Below are 17,654 nucleotides of genomic sequence, written 5' to 3'. Positions count from 1 at the left end.
CTGATATTCTAGGATTCTATGACACTGCATGCTGCGCTCCCACTTTCCCCCCATGATTCCCCTATCCCCCTTTCTTCTCCATCCCCATCCCTTCACTCCCACATTCCCCTCCCCCACCATGTTCAACCCCCTTCCTTCCATACTATCTCCCCTTCCCTCATTTCCCCACACCTCTCCCTTACCTAGACCCACCACGGGCACTCGTTGAACAGAAAACAGGAAGGCTCCCAGAACACAGAAGAGAAGCGTGACTAGCACTAGGACCCAGGAGGCACCGTTCAGCTGCAGAGTCGGGGAACCCAGACATAGCCTCCTTCAGCTGGGCAGGTCTGCGCTTGCTGAATGAGGGGGGGCAGTGGCACGTAATCCTGTGTGCCTCCTATGCCTTGCCTCTGTTGGGGGGGCAACCCCCCTCCCCAAAAAACGGCACCCATGGACGTCCCTTACCCCTTGCGCAGTTTCCCTGCTGTTTTCTGCAGGAATTCAGGGTGTGGGGTAGGCATTTTCTGTGGGTGCACAGTCCAGCAGAATCCCCCCAAGAGTACACCAGGTAATTGGGTATCTAGCTGGCTGTTACTACACCAGTATGTTGCACGAACCTATTTCAGAGGCCAAATGAAAAAGTGGTTGTACTAAGGCATAGGAAGATTTTCTGAGATATGGCCTGCATGTGAACCAAACACATTTCAGAAGAAACATTCCAACTAAGTTGTCAATACAAATCCATGGAATACAGTCATTTATAAACATGATCTACTGTGCAAGTTGTAATGCTGCAAAGTCTAAGCTGGATACCTATCTCGGTTGTAGTTGGTGTGGGCACCTTGAAAGCTCAACCTAGGTTTGTGAATCTATGACAACATATATCCTAATAAAAACCCATTCACCCAATAGTAAGACAATTATTGCTTACAGTATTTTTTGGCAGTACATGTTGCCATTAAGCCAGATCCTAAGTTTTTCCTCCCTCTTGCCTTTTTTGGGGGGGAGGGGCGGGAGGAGGAGTGGAAAGCATTTGTATTATTGACAACAGGCTGGAAAGAATTCAGGCATAGAAAGCCTCATGCTATTTCAGGAATGTGTTTGCTTTGCAGCACTCCCTCTGCTGCATCTGCTGTGCATGTTAGCTCCACAGGGCTTTAACTGCAGTGCCTGCCTATTTATATCCCAGACCTTTACAGCTCGGACCTCTCTTCATATGCTCCAGTGGCTAGGTCACCTGAGCTATTAAAGACTGAAAGAAATGTATATGCAGGTTCTTTCTCTAATTTATTCTTCTCTGCATCAGAAGACATTCTGTACTGTGCAGCCACCGAAAGGTGAGATGCAGCAGTCAAACTCTGCACACTTATCTAAAAGAGAGCCTGGTTTCTTCAGGAGCTAGTGGTCACTCCAAAGTCACATGGAATAGACAAGTTTTTACAAAACCCAAACTCTGAATTATTTCTTACAGCACCATGTGTCAAAATTGTATCAAAATAAAAGCAGGCTTCACCTCTTAACTAATACAGGTCACTCTCTACAATTCAGAGAAAACTGTCCTGTATAAAAAAGGAAAGGAAAAAACCATGAGATGACTGAGAGAATAGCTGGTTATTTTGATGAGCTACAACCCATTTCTCTCTCCACATTCCCCCTACCACCTTAATGAGTGTCCAGTTCCAGATCTTCACAACCACATCTTTCATTAAGGCTTGTTGATTTCTTGCAAAACTTTTGTTTCGGTGTCTTAGAACAGGTGCTCTAAAAACCCCAGTGGACCTAACAGCCCTCCTCCCTTCCCTGCCCCTCATGCTCTGGTCCAGTCAATCTAATGGTAGTCCAATGATCTGCTGTGGCTGGCCAGCTCCTCTGCCCAACCCTAGTAGTAGGCATCCTGGTAAACGTCCATGCGCAGGCAGTACAGGATGGCTGCACCCAGCATGAAGATAGCAGATCCCCAGCCTAGGCCGTATCCCCAGTTGAACTCATGGTAGCTCTTCAGCATGCTGCTGTCAATGAATTTGATTGGATAGAGAATCAAGGCACACGCTTGCAGAACCACTGGAAATGGGGAAAAGACATCTGGTTAAAGTCTAGAAGAGGAAAGAAGTAATGCAGCAAGTTCATGCAGCAGCTGTTAGTGGCTTTATTGGTCTTGGTCACACAGATCTCCCAACCTCCTTCCCATCCAGCTTGTCTCTTGGGCAAAGTACAATCGCCCTCTTTCCCGCAGGTGTGCCTGGCCCAATGGCAACAGTACCAATGCTGTGAACTTCTTCACCACAGTGCCATCAGCCTGGTAGGATGCCAGCAGCGTAAGCATCCTCCAAGCTCAGCAGCTATCACTACTTGCTGTAGCTCACGTGTCATCTCCCTCACAAGCGTGCCCTTCTCGTGACAGCCCAGCATCACAGCACTTCTGCCTCAAGCCCTTTATCTCAAAGCCTCGATGCTGGAACCCTCCACCAGCACTTTTCCATGTCTCACTCAGTAAAGCCACAAATAGTGCCAGATTCTTTTTCAAGCAGTCTTCCCTCACCTCACTTTCCATTTCGGATGAAATTTAACATTAGTACCATATTAAGGCACTTGCAAGGTCTACAGCAGAGGTGTGCCATGTAGAGTTAAGACCATCTCTATTTAGATGAGAGTGAGCTCAGGGCATTTTTTGGTATTGGAAAGTCTTGGTTGGGTTTTTGGTCATGCAACACGAAAAAGAGGAGGGGTTGATTCTAAATGTTATTTTATGCACATTCCCAGCCAGATTTTGGAGAAAGAGAACAGGTGGGCTAAACATAGTAATACTGTGCCATTAAAGCCGGTCAAGGCAGTGTCTGTAGTATTCAAAACCCTTTAAAAAGGAGCCTTAAGACGAAGAAAGGAGTTCATAATGGACGTCTATTGTAAGTGAATTAAAATACAAAGGATTTTAAAATTCTAATTTGCTCTCTGATGTTTTCTTTTTGCACATCAGTCACTGGATGGCGTGAACCTGAAAAGGCCAGCTTTGCATTATAGTCCTTTCCTAATCAGTTTACAGCATAAGCACAACCCTGCTGCTGTGTTCGGGTTCACAGTACTGCAGGGATTTAAATCTCAGTTTCCATGGAATATTTTAGAAAAAGAGGTCATTTTTATTCATGCACAATGAAAACTGGGGCTTAAACTAAACTGCCACTCCCCCCTGCCACTGTTCAAACAGTAACATTGTGCTGTTCAGTCCATGTCAGATTTATTTTGCCTAATGTAGACATGAATCTTGTGGCTATATCCCTAACAAAATGGCACTCCAGTGTTCTTCAGTGAAACCCAACACACTACAGCAGGGGTCTCAAACTCAAATCACCAGGAGGGCCACATGAGGACTAGTGCATTGGCCCGAGGGCAGCATTACTGACACCTCTCCCCCGTGCCGCCCTCAGCCCCGCCCCCACTCCACCCCTTCCATGAGGCCCAGCCCCTGCCCTCCCTCTTCCCATCCCTTCTCTACTCCCATTCCAACCCCTTCCCCGAAATCTCCATCCCAACTCCCCCCCCCCCCCCGCCCCCAGAGGGTGCAGCAGAGGTGTGGGGTATGGCAGGGCTTCAGGGCAAGGAGTTGGGGTGTGAGGTGCAGGAGGGATGAGGGGTGCAGCACGGGGTCAGGGCAAGGGATCAGGGTGCAGGAGGGGTGCAGCAGGAGGCTCAGGGCATTGGGTTGGGGTGTGGGGTGCAGGAGGGGTGAGGGATGTGGCAGGGAGTCAGGGCAGGGGGTCGGGGTGCAGGAGGAGTGTGGCAGGCGGCTCAGGGAAGGGGGTTGGGGTGCAGGGTGCAGCAGGGGGCTCAGGGCAGGGGGTCAGAGTGCAGGGTATGGTGGGGGTCAGGATGCGGCAGGGGGCTCAGGGCAGTGGGTTGGGTGCAGGAGGGGTGTGGCAGGGGGTCGGGGTGCAGGATGCTGCAAGGGGCTCAGGGCAGGGGGTTCAACTGCAGGAAGGGTTCGGGGGGCGGGCTGTGGCCCGGCGCACACCGGGGGCAGGGCAGTGCCACTCCGGTGCACACTGGGCCAGAGCCGCTCTACATAAATGCTGGGGAAGGGCAGGGGGGCCGCGAGGAGCTCGCGGGCTGCAGAAAATAACCTTGCGGGCTGCAGGCCCCTGCACTACAGCTTATCACAACCACACTGCAGTTTCTGGAGAACCTGCTAGTTAGCAAGAGTGCATTGTAAGGAATTGAAACCACAGCTGTTCTTTGCCTCATATGGGGACATGTTATGGCTAGCTGTTGGCAGCTGGATAAAGTGTGAACACACCCTGGTGAGGCCCCTATTGGTGAGAAGGAGGCTAAGGGCTGCACCTAAAGTGCATAAATGGGGCAGAATAATCCCACTGATCTTTAATGCAGAGTTGCAACCCAGAAAGGCTACAGGCCCCAAGAGATCCAGGGTTCCCATCTTGAGCCAGAGGGCTGCACCTCTATATTAAAGATGAAGCAGATTTTATTTAGTCTGTAGGCAGGGCTGGCTTTAGGAAGTGCAGGGCCCAATTTGAACAGTTTTGACGGGGCCCCAGCAGGGATGACTTAAAAAAAAAAAATGTAAAAAAACACGTGGGGCTTGTACTCACCGGGCGATGCTCTGAGTCTTAGGCGGCACTTCGGTGGCGGGTCCTTCGCTCACTCCAGGTCTTCAGCGGCACTGAAGGACCTGCTGCTGAAGTGCCGCTAAAGACCCAAAGCACTGCCAGGTGAATAAAAATTAAAAAGGTGCCTTTAGCCAGGGAAAGAATTCTCACTGGGTTTGGGGCCCTCTTAGGCACGGGGCCCAATTTGGGGGAATTGGTGGAATAGGCCTAAAGCCGGCCCTGTCTGTAGGCTCCAGTTTTTGGAACAGTCTGATGGCCAAATCCTACCCTGCCCTTGGATTTCAATAGAGTTGCAGGAGATGCAAGTCAGGAGACACTTTATCCTTTAAAGTAGCCAAATTTGTATTCTCTTTCTAGAGCAGTGACTTATAGGTACCTGCAACCAAGAGGAGAACAGCAACAACTCTGTAGTACTGCCTGGGAGTGCCTAGGCAGAAGGAGACCAGGGAGGCAAGGAACGACAGCAAGGTGATAGTGGCTGCCGTCAGGATTAACACCAGAGTAGCCACTTGCCAGTCTAGAAGAGGAAAGGACACAATTGGGGAAGAACCCCTCATTAATGAAGAAACAGCCTCATACTCTCAGGCTACAACAATAAAACATCCCCCCACTAATCTCACCCTGAGGTCTGGGATTTTCCCATAATCTTCAAAAATCCTAATGCCCAGCTACTGGTTTCGCAGTACTTCTGATCTACCAAGCCGGCACACACATTATAGATTAGAGAGCATTAACATTTCAGAAATGCAATTCATGGTGGAGGAGATTTGGTGATGGTGATGGAAGAAAAGTCACAGAAGGTATCCTTAGTACAAGACCATTTCTGAGTCTGGAAATCTGGCACCAAGTGAAACTGAAAGAGGTCATGGAATGCTCTGCAGCAAAGCAACAGAAGAAGCCTTTGAGGAAAAGTAGGAGGTAGCCACAGACACGGAGGGACTAAGAAATTATGAGAAAGTTAGAAAATAGGGACACAACTAGGAAAAGGAAGGATTTAAGGAGTTCCTTGATGCCTCATATCTTGGATTTCAAAAAGGAGCAGAAACTATGTTTTATAGTCCATTGTGGGTTCACCATTTTATAAAAGCACCAAAATGATCAACAGAGAGTTAAATGCAATTCTTCTTATGATGCCTGAAAGAGTCACACAAGAATTATAGTGCCTTTCAAAGAGACCATGGACCAAATTCATGGCTGACACAAGCAGGTACAGCAATTCCAGCAACTTCAAAAGAATGGCCCTCTGACCCCAGCCTGTCTCTAGAGCTGACCTCTGGGTCTAGCGGTTTCATCCTGAGCACCTGGTCTGAGACACATTTTATGTAGCTTTAGTAATCAAGAGATGAAGAGCTAAAAAGCCCTTCAATCTAGTCCATGTGATTTCTCCCCATAAAGGAGCTGTATGAGGATAATTAAAAAAAAAAAAAATCTTGCCGTTTTCAAACTAGTTACAAACAACTGGAGTTAGAGCTTCCCAATTGTACTGGAGAAAGAAAATATAACTTTAGAGACACTGGTATCTCAAGGTCAGCCATTAGTATCTCTCTGGTTCCAACATGTCTTGCCTGATAGTCAAGGAAACTAGGGAGTTTGCCTTCTTTTAAAAATGCTACTAGATCAGGTCTCAAACACACCAGAGCACATCTGGTACTTATAGGTGAAACATTAATTTAGACTCCTACCCTGGCCCTTCTGTTCACCGCAGTGCTGGCTCTGCTGCAGAAGAAGGGGCTGCAAAAGGGCCCCTAACTCTCTCTGGAGAATGACTTTCTTTGCTTTGTTATGTTGAGTTCTTTGTTGTTTCAGGTGGTGGGGTTTTTTTTAGCAGTTTAATAGCAAAGTCTATTGTTCAGACAAAAAATATGTATATACACAGAGAATGTAAAATTCATCCATGCCCCCTCAAAGTCTGGCATCAGGGGATGCTGCCCATCTTTCCCTAGACATGTCCCCCCTCTCCCTTCTCTGAGCAAAGGATAGAACCCAGGACTTCTGACTCCCATCCCGCCTGCTCTAACCACTAGACCCTGCTCCCTTCTCAGAGGTGGTGTTCAAGCCAAATGGCCAGATGACAGCAGAGTACTGGGGACTAATGTGTTTTTCTTCTATTTCCTGGTGAGAAAAGGACTTTGGACCCCATTCTTATCTCAGAGGGGATGATCTTGAGACATCCTGGCGATGTGCAGTCACTGTATATCTGTATGGAATCTGGCAGCTCTTGTGGGTTGTCATAAACATAGAGATAAGGGTAGCATAAAATCTCTCCTGGGCAACTGTACTGAATGCTTTACCTGTCAGGGGTTAAGAAGCTCAAATAACCTAGTTGGCACCTGACCAGAAAGACCACTGAGGAAAGAAGATACTTTCGAACTGTGGGGGGGGAGGTTTGTTTGTGGCTCTCTTTGTTGTTCCCTCTCCGGACAGCGAAAGAAACCAAGCAGGGACAATATCTCCTGAAAATAGACCTGGAATAATCCATTTAAGAATTACAGACGTTGTAAGTAAGGCAAGGAAATGCGTTAGGTTATCTTTTGTTTTAGCTTGTGAATTTTCCCTATGCTAAAGAGGTAGTTTTGTTTCTGTTTTGTACTGTGAAGCTGAACCAGAGGGAAATCCTCTGTGTTTTAAATCTTTTTATTTACCCTGTAAAGTTACCTTCCATCCTGATTTTGCCAGTGTGATTCTTTTACTTTTTCTTTATAAATAAAGTTCTTCTTTTAAGAACCTGATTGATTTTCAGTGTCCTAAAGACAAAGGCTTTGGTCTGTGCTCACATTGCTAACCAATTGGTTGGTATATTATTCTCAAGTCTCCCCAGGAAAGGAGGTGAAGGGCCTTGGGGGAATATTTTTGGGAGACAGGGACTCCAAGTGACCCTTTCCGGAATTTTGTGCAAATCACTTGGTGGTGGCAGCAATACTGCCCAAGGACAAGGAAAGGATTTTGTGCCTTGGGGAAGTTTTGAACCTAAGCTGGTAGAATATAAGCTTAGGGGGTCTTTCATGCAAGTCCCCACATCTGTACCTCAGAGTTCAGATTGGGGGAGGAACCCTGACATGAGTGTATATTGCCATAGATGAATGTATGCAGTTGCCACCAACACCGGTAGGAATTTTGTGCAGATACGAGCCCTGCACCTCAGAACTTACTGCTTGTTTGTAGCAAGAGGATAACTGGAAGGGATTTCTCTCACAAGGTGGAGCACAAGAATAGGTTTCTTTGCAACTGTTAATATCCTGAATGCATACTTCTCATTTTCAGGTTTGGGACAATCAGTATCTTGCATGTCTTAATAGGTCAGGCAAGCCCTAAATTAGTCAGTTACATTCAGCTGGCCTTGCCAGTTCACTTCATTTGGGCAGCAGACAAGTTTGGGTGAAGCTGTTCTCACTATAACACCCAGCTCCTCTCCTGGTGTCAAGACTATCTGCATTAGAAGTTTACAAAACCCAGAAGTTATTTGCTTTGCATGTTCTAAATATGCTTTACTGCACCAATTCCACACCACAGGGTGTTACTTTGCAACGTCACAGTGATGATATCACTGAGTCCTACTGCAAGGGCTGGTGAATTTACAATCTTGTTTATGTGCTAGAAACACGGACCTTACTCAGAAGGAAATGGGATCCTGCAGCAAGACAGGTTGAAGCTTGTGGAGCAGCGATTAACCAAAAATAAATACTTTCAGAACTACATTCTACCCCTCTCAGAACAGGCCTAACTCAAGGTCTGAGGCATCCAGAAGGAACACTCCATTAGTTAGACTTTGCTAGAGACCTTCCACCCTTGTAGGACTCAAGCAGGGTTTGCAAGTCATGCAGTGTGGACGTGCAAACCATGCCCACTACATTCCTAACTAAGAATAGATACCCATCGGTCTTGGATGGTTTTTTAGACACAACAAATCCTGCATTTTGGCCAGGGTTTGGACTAGGTGACCCTTGCGGTTCTGTCTAACCCTATGATTCTAAACCAGCCATATTAAGCTCTTCACCCTGAATTGGTTGTGTGTGCAGGGATAGAAGAGAGCTTGTTTCTCCAGGGCCAAGAAACAAACCCAGAAATGCTAGGCACTTTTGAGTCACAACAGGGCATTTTCACACAGCTACGTCTATCTCAAGATCCTCTGGGGCTAATCCACTGCTGCTCTGCACCTTGCGTTAGGTACACCAGTGCAGAGTGTGTGTGAAACTAGCATTAACTGTGAAATGCTGCCTAATCAGAATGTGGTTTCACCTTTCACTGGTGCTGGTGTACGGTACCTAACACAGGGTGCAGGGCAGCAGCGAGACAGGGACAATAATTTTGAAAGGAAAAGGATGCAGGTTGATGGCAAAAGCTGCCCAAGGAGAGGTGTGGGGAAAGTAAATCCTGTGCTGGGAGTTCACTCTAAGCCAGGCTGCAGCCTGTGTGAAACACAAACAAATGAAGCATCTGGAAATGTTGGGCTTTTCACTCATCTTTTATTGCCACAACAAAGGATTCTCCTGAGCTCCTATTAATCAGCAATTACTAGCAGGGCCATGTCCCAAACTCCCTCAGCCCCATGTCAGCATAAGCCAGATGGAGCTGCAAGGACAGAGGAGCCTGGGGGTGGGAAAGGGCTTCTTGCATTACTTGGGGAAGAAACAGCCTGGTTTGGGGGAACTGTGCTGCAAAAGCAGGGGGAGGGAAAGAGCCCAATGGCTGATTGTCTATATAAGCAGGACTCTGCAATAGCTCCATAAAAGCTTGTCTAGCCCTATACCCACCTCCTGCCCCAGGGAATGCCTGCTATTGACCTGCCCTGACACAGTCCATGGCCCCTCCTTCCCTGCCTGTGGCTCTTGTCCTGGCACTTTCCAAGGGGAAGGGGAGCAGATGGGGGCTCTCCTCCAGCTCAAAATATTGAGCCTCTAAAGCTCAGTTTAAAGTTCAACCTAGGCCAGGTCTACATTAGAACTTTTCCTGGTACAGTAGTGTCAGTGCGATTTTTTTTTTTTTAATTTTTAATAGTGTTTCTATATTGGCAAAAGCCCTAATGTAGATGCAGTTATTCCAGCATGATTCTATTTGTAGGTATAGCTCATTTTGTTTTCCACAACTCTATAATCCTCTTCTGACTCATTGCTGTCCTGGTCTTACCTCGGCTCTGCTACTGCACCTCAGTCCCAAAGCACAGCACCTCCTGCTGTTCGAGGCTGACCTGGGGCATCCATTAGCATGCCTCGGAAATGCTAAACACTGTGATTCTGTGATATGGCAGGAGATGGTGATGACCAAATCACTTTTGGCCTCTAGCCACCAAAGATATCCAGATAGGCTAATGCCCAGCCAACCCTACTGTCCTGCCACAGGCCCCAAGAACCTGCTTTTCATGAGGATCCTTTTAAAGTGCCTTACAATAAACTGGCTGCAGGAAGGCAGCACACACTGCAGTCCCATGAACTCGATGTCCTATGGGACACATGGTTAGTCCTGTGCTCTTGGCAACTAACTAGATGAACTCTTGGTAGTGATTCTAATGTCCTTTGTAAAGCAAGCTGTGGGGCAGGTAACTACACAGAGCAGACCTACAAACAAACACCTCCCTTGCTGTACCTACTGAACACATTCTTCTTTGACAATTAGAAGCTGGGCAGCCATTCAGGGTCTGTCTTCACTGCAGTTAACCTGGTCTCTTACTTGAGCATTGCCCTGAACCCCTCTCTAGTCTGCACACATAAACCTTGGGCATAAGTTTGGTGGTGCATTCAACCCAGGCTAGCTGGCCCATCTGGGCTAATGCCCAAATGAGGCTTTCATTCAGGCTGCTGACCCACCATCTCTACAGGGAGGATGCAGGTTGAGCCACTCATGTACTGATAGACCTTCTGGGCTCGTGGAGGAGAATCGGGAGGACAGACAAGCTCTCCTACAATTCACTCCAGGAAGCAGAGCAGCTCAGCTTAATGCAGCACACAGAACCCTGGGACTTGGCCTTGGAAGTCCTAGCAACACATAAGGAGGGCACCAGTGAGGACACTAATTCTGGCATGGCTTTACAGGGTGGCTGCTCATACCTGAGCTAGGCTAAGCTGGATATTCAGACCCAGGGGCCTATCACTTGAGTTAAGTCTGCAGTGGAGACGTCTATAGAGGTCAAAGCACAAGACCTGCGCCTCATGCCAGAGACGAGTAGGGAATAGGCACAGCTGCAACTTAGTTGGTAGGGTGTGACGAACTCCCCTGCTGCATAGGACCTACTGTGTCTCAGGTAAGGGAATGGCACAAAGGGGTAGCCTCTCAAAGAATCTGACACCCCTACGCCTCCTTGTGGGATGGCAGTTAAGTCATCCCATGTCAGGACAGGTTCACTGGTCTGGAAGGAGAGCAGCAAGAAAAACAAATCTGAGGGATTCACCACAGACCGAGACGGAGGGAGACCAGCAGGCTGAAGGGGACTCTGCAAAGTCTGAGCCACACAGACCAGCTGGACAGAGGGAAACCAGAGGTCCTATGGGATATCACCAGGGAAACCATTTCTGGGTTCCCAGAGGGTCCTATTAAGCCAGTTTTGCCATGAATATCAGGGAGCCCAAAGAGACTGGTGGAATAGGAGATCCAGGATGGATGCAGCAATTTTGGCTCCATTTAATGAGCCCCAGATGTGAGATGGGATGGGCAGCTGTATAATAAGTGTCATGTGCAAGAAAAACAGTCAGTCCTGTCAGGGATGGAAGAGAGGAGTGTCTTGGAAGATGGCTACACAAACATCTGAAGATTGTCATTCGGGAGGTCTGTATGTTTGGCCATCCCTGCAATATTGTATAGAAGAGATTCATTCCAAATGTAAGACCTGCTAGAGGCAGGGGTAGGAGTAGGTTTTAGCTTGGGTGAGAGCTGTGTGAGGGGAGAGGGTTTCAGTCTGAGCACATCTGGGAGTGTAGTAGAGAACGATGGGGGTCACTGCAGGAGTGAAACGGGAGTGACACCACTCAGCAATGCAGGAGTGGAGTCTGCATGCTGGGGGTTATAGTTCCATCAATAAAACTTGGGGCAGGGGTGTGACCTGGTGCGCCTGGGGTAGCCCTCACTGAAAATGCCAAGGTCAGGGCAGGATGCAAAAAGGAGAGCAGATTCTCCCAAAACTGGTGGTTAACACTGAAGTTAGACTCACCCCCAGTCACAAACTGCTCCTGATCCCCCACACTGGTTATCAAGAAGCTAAAAAAAGAAATCACACAGCCCCCTTATTGCATTCCAGTTCTCTGGCTCCCAATCAGCACCTAGTTCCAATACACTGAGAAGTTGTTTAAAAACTCTGCTCACTATATGACATGTTCTTCTGAACCCAGGGCCGACGCTTCCATTAGGCGACCCTAGGCGGTCGCCTAGGGCGCCAGGATTTGGGGGATGGCATTTTGTGCACTCCCCATGGGGCGCACGGGAGCTTCCGGTTCCGCTCGTGTCGCGCCACCGAAGAAGGACCTTCTGCCGACGTGCCACGGAAAACAGCGGCAGGCAATTGAGCAGTTCAATGACGGCCGCTGTCGTCTGCGGCATTTCGGCGGAGGGTCCTTCTTCGGCGGCGCAATGGGAGTGAAACCGGAAGCTTCCACGCGCCCCATGGGGAGTGCACAAAATGCCACCCCCCGAATTCTGCCTAGGGCGCCAGAAACTCTGGCGCCGCTCCTGTCTAAACACCTAAGGGCCAGGCACATTGCCAGGTCAATATTAAGTTGGATCTTACCCAAAATACCACGCAGACAGCCAGTTATTTAGTGTCTAAAACTAAAGGTTTATTATAAAGAAAAAAGAAAGAACAAGAAGAGAGTTATTAAATGGTAAAGCAATTAAATACAAACAGAGACTTCAAAGTCCATACATCAGGTTCTTAGCTGTATTGGTGAGTTTGCTGGCTTGAAAGTCCCTCTGGAACACATCCACAGCTTGGATGGGTCATTCAGTCCTTTTTTCAGAGCTTCGTTTATAGAAAAGTTACTCCAGAGGTAAGACTCATAGAACTGGAACGGACCTTGAGAAGTCATCTAGTCCAGTCCCCTGCACTCATGGCAGGACTAAGTATTATCTAGACCATTCCTGACAAGTGTTTATCTAACCTGCTCTTAAAAATCTCCAATGAGGGCAATTCCACAATCTCCCTAGGCAATTTATTCCAGTGCTTAACCACCCTGACAGTTAGGAAGATTTTTCTAATGTCCAACCTAAACCTCCCTTGCCGCAATTTAAGCCCACTGTTTCTTGTCCTGGCCTCAGAGGTTAGGAACAATTTTTCTCCCTCCTCCTTTTAACAGCCTTTTACATATTTGAAAACTGTTATCCTGTCTCCTCTCAGTTTTCTCTTTTCCAAACTAAACAAACCCAATTTTTTCAGTCTTCCCTCATAGGTCATGTTTTCTAGACCTTCAATAATTTTTGTTACTCTTCTCTGGACTTTCTCCAATTTGTCCATATCTGTCCTGAAATGTGGCACCCAGAACTGGACACAATACTCCAGCTGAGGCCTAATCAGCGTGAAATAGAGCAGGAGAATTACTTCTCATGTCTTAAAAACAACAAGGAGTCCGGTAGCACCTTAAAGACTAACAGATTTATTTGGGCATAAGCTTTCGTGGGTAAAAAAACTCACTTCTTCATGAGGTTTTTTACCCATGAAAGCTTATGCCCAAATAAATCAGTTAGTCTTTAAGGTGGTACCGGACTCCTTGTTGTTTTTGTGGATACAGACTAACACAGCTACCCCCAATACTTTTCTCATGTCTTAGCCCTGGTCTACACTACGAGTTTAGGTTGAATTTAGCAGCGTTAGATCAATTTAACCCTGCACCCGTCCACACGACGAAGCCATTTTTGTCGCCTTAACAGGCTCTTAAAATCCATTTCTGTACTCCTCCCCGGTGAGGGGATTAGCGCTGAAATCGACCCTGCTGGGTCAAATTTGGGGTAGTGTGGATGCAATTTGACGGTATTGGCTTCTGGGAGCTATCCCAGAGTGCTCCATTGTGACAGCTCCAGACAGCGCTCTCAACTCAGTTGCACTGGCCAGATAGACAGGAAGAGCCCTGTAAACTTTTAAATTTCATTTCCTGTTTGGCCAGCATGGCGAGCTGATGAACACACGTGACCATGCAGAGCTCATCAGCAGAGGTGACCATGAAGTCCCAGAATCGCAAAAGAGCTCCAGCATGGACCGAACAGGAGGTACTAGATCTCTGATTGCTGTAAGGGGAGACGAATCTGTGCTATCAGAACTCCGATCCAAAAGACGAAATGCTGGAATATTTGAAAAAATCTCCAAGGGCATGAAGCACAGAGGCTACAACAGGGACCCGCAGAAGTGCTGCATGAAACTTAGGGAGCTCAGGCAAGCCTACCAAAAAACCAGAGTGGCAAACGGGCACTCTGGGTCAGAGTCCCAGACATGCCGCTTCTATGATGAGCTGCATGCCATTCTAGGGGGCACCCCTACAACTACCCCACCCCTGTGCATGGACTCCGTCAATGGATTCTCATGCAACAGGGATGCAGTTTTTGGGGACAAGGAAGATGAGGAGGAGCAGGAGGTTGAAGATAGCGCACAGCAGGCAAGCGGAGAAACCGTTTTCCCCGACAGCCAGGAACTGTTTTTCACTCTGGATTTAGTACCCTCCCAACCCACCCAAGGCAGGCTTCTGGACCTTGAAGAGTGGAGAAGGGATCTTTGGTGAGTGTACTTTTGTAAATATAATACCTGGTTTAAAAGCAAGTGTGTTTAATGATTAATTTCCCCTGAAGACTTGGGATGCATTGGCGGCCAGTCAAGCTACTGGAAAAGTCTATTAACGTGTATGAGGATGGAGCGGAAATCCTTCAGGGACATCTCAGTGAAGCTCTCCTGGATGTACTCCCAGGGTTACTTGGTTGAAATAGGGTAATTTTATTAAGGGGACATTCAGAAGTGACCGTTCCTGCTGGGCTGTTTGCTTGTGGCTGAACAGAAATCATCCCTGCTGTTAACCACGCGGTGAGGGGAGGGATGAAGCGATCATCTCAGAGAACTGGGTGTGTGTGCGGGGGTGGGGGGGGAGGTTAGCTGGGTTTGTGCTGCATGTTAAACTGAAAACCAGAGCCCCTTCTTTGAAATGGCCAACCCAATGGGTGCTTGGTATGGGAAATGAGGGCACTGCTGTTTGAAACCATCCCCACATGTTATGAAAGTTAAAGAAGCCAGAAGACTGTGGCTTACCACATCTGCCTGCAAGTTGAATTCCGTTGCCTGCCGGCCCTACGTGTGTGATCTCTCACATCAAACCGGCAAGCCCTCAATATAAGAGGCAAAATGCGACCTTGTAAAGAAAGCACACATGCTATGTAATGTTAACAGCTTGGTTCACCATGAAAGAGTCTACCATTGTTCTCTAAAATGTGTCTTTTTAAATACTACTCTCCCTTTTTTTCCTCCCACAGCTGAAAATGTTTCAACGCTCCTCATATCATTTCTGTACAGAGGCTAGCCAAGATCAGAAGGTGAAAAAAACGCACTTGCGATGAAATGTTCTCTTAGCTCATGCAGTCCTCCCACACTGAAAGAGCCCAGCAGAATGTCTGGAAGCAGACACTGTCAGAGTGCAGGAAAGCACAAAATGAATGTGAGGAGAGGTGGCGGGAGCAAGAGGAGAGATGATGGGATCAAGATGATCGGTGGCGTAAGCATGATGAGAGGAGGCAGGAAGCAATGCTTAGGCTACTGGAGGATCAAACTGATATTCTCTGGTGTATTGTTGAGGTGCAGGAAAGGCAGCAGGAGCACAGACTGCTGCTGCAGCCCCCGTGTAACCAACCACCCCCCTTCCCAAGTTCCATAGCCTCCTCACCCAGACGCCCAAGAACACGGTGGGTGGCCTCTGGACACCCAACCACGCCACCACAGAGGGCTCCCCAAGCAACAGAAAGCTGGAAGTCAATAAGTTTTGAAGTGCAGTGTGGCCTTTTCCTTACCTCCTCCGCCACCCCACCCACTGCTTCCCTCCTCTCCCACCCCTACTGGGCTACCTTGGCAGTTATCCCCCCATTTGTGTGACTAATTAATAAAGAATCCATGAATTTGAAACAACAATGACTTTATTGCCTCTGCAAGTGGAGATCAAAAGAGGGGAGGGCAGTTGACTTATAGGGAAGTAGACTGAACCAAGGGGGTTGGGGTCATCAAGGAGAAACAAACAGAACTTTCACACCATAGCCTGGCCAGGGATGAAACTGGTTTTCAAAGCTTCTCTGATGCACACCGTGCCCTGCTGTGCTCTTCTAACAACCCTGGTGTCTGTATCCGCGTAATCAGTGGCCAGGCAATTTGCCTCAACCTCCCACCCCGCCATAAACATCTCCCTCTTACTCTCACAGATATTGTGCAGCACAGGGGAAGCAATAATAACGATGGGAATATTGGTTTCGCTGAGGTCTAACCAGGTCAGTAAACTGCACCAGCGTCCTTTTAAATGTCCAAATGCACATTCTACCACCATTCTGCACTTGCTCAGCCTATAGTTGAACAGCTCCTGACTACTGTCCAGGGTGCCTGTGTACGGCTTCATGAGCCATCGCATTAAGGGGTAGGCTGGGTCCCCAAGGATATCTATAGGCATTTCAACATCCCCAGCGGTTATTTTCTGGTCTGGAAAGTAAATCCCTTGCTGCAGTCGTTCACACAGACCAGAGTTCCTAAAGATGCGAGTGTCACGTACCTTTCCCGGTCATCCCATGTTGATGTTGATGAAATGTCTCTTGTGATCCACCAGTGCTTGCAGCACCATTGAAAAGTACCCCTTTCGGTTTATGTACTGGCTACCTTGGTGGTCCAGTCACAAGACAGAGATATGCGTTCTGTCTATCACCCCACCACAGTTAGGGAATCCCATTGCAGCAAAGCCATCCACTATGACCTGCATATTTCCCAGCTCAGTGATCACATTGGCTGCTTGGATCACAGTAGCCCCCACAGTAGATTTGCCCACTCCAAACTGATTCCTGACTGACCAGTAGCTGTCTGGTGTTGCAAGCTTCCAGAGGGCTATCACCACTTGTTTGTGAACCATGAGGGCTGCTCTCATCTTGGTATTCTTGAGCTTCAGGGCAGGGGAAAGCAAATCACAAAGTTCCATGAAAGTGCCCTTCTGCATGTGAAAGTTTCGCAGCCACCGGGAATAATCCCAGATCTGCAACACTATGCAGTCCCACCAGTCTGTGCTTGTTTCCCGGGCCCAGAATCGGCGTTCCACAGCATGAACCTGCCCCTTTACCACCATGATGTCCAAACTGCCAGGGCCTGTGCTTTGAGAGAACTCTGTGTCCATGTTCTCATCACTCTCGTCACCGCGCAGATGTTGCCTCCTCACCTGCTTTTGAAGTTTCTGGTGCTGCATATAGTGCAGGATAATGTGCGTGATGTTTACGGTGCTCATAACTGCCACGGTGATCTGAGCGGGCTCCATGCTTGCCATGGTATGGCATTTGCATGGAAAAAAGGCGCGAAACGATTGTCTGCCGTTGCTCTCACGAAGGGAGGGGCAACTGACGACATGGCTTACAGGGTTGGCATATAGGGAATTAAAATCAACAAAGGGGGCGGGTTTGCATCAAGGAGAAACACAGACAACTGTCACACCAAAGCCTGGCCAGTCATGAAACTGGTTTTCAAAGCCTCCGTGATGCTCAGTGCGGCTTGCTGTGCTCTTCTAATCACAAACCGCCTAGTCAGCAAACAGCACCAAAGAGCTTTTAAACATCCAAAGTCACATTCTACCACCATTCTGCACTTGCTCAGCCTATAGTTGAACTGTTCCTTACTACTGTCCAGGCTTCATGAGCCATGGGAGCAAGGGGTAGGCTGGGATAGGTGGGATCGCGCGGTGCTGCCAGCTGGGAGAGCAGCCTGAGGCAGAAGCCTCCAGCTCACATGATATTCCAGGCAGGACCGAATCTCCATTAGATGAAACTTAAAGAAAAGAATGACCTGAAGTCATTCCCATTTATATCCAGACGCCCCCGACCAACCTCACCAAGGTTAGCCAGGAACACCCATGTCTGCCCAGGCGC

The 17,654-nt window shown here is 48.1% G+C and overlaps 1 protein-coding gene across 1 annotated transcript in view; it reads right to left on the bottom strand.

The window, feature by feature from the left end:
• Positions 1-1,250: 1,250 nt before the first annotated feature.
• Positions 1,251-17,654, bottom strand: part of LOC116820095 (transmembrane protein 47-like) — a 35,432-nt gene continuing 19,028 nt past the window's right edge. The window contains exons 2-3 of the mRNA XM_032772335.2: positions 4,978-5,118; positions 1,251-2,043 (exon numbers count right to left, since the gene is read on the bottom strand). Coding sequence (XP_032628226.1) covers positions 1,862-2,043; positions 4,978-5,118 — 323 coding nt within the window. The 3' untranslated portion in view covers positions 1,251-1,861. The remainder of the gene's footprint in view (positions 2,044-4,977; positions 5,119-17,654) is intronic.

This window comes from Chelonoidis abingdonii, chromosome 8, assembly GCF_003597395.2.
Source record: "Chelonoidis abingdonii isolate Lonesome George chromosome 8, CheloAbing_2.0, whole genome shotgun sequence".
NCBI lineage: Eukaryota > Metazoa > Chordata > Testudines > Testudinidae > Chelonoidis > Chelonoidis abingdonii.
This window is presented reverse-complemented; position numbering and strand designations above follow the sequence as displayed.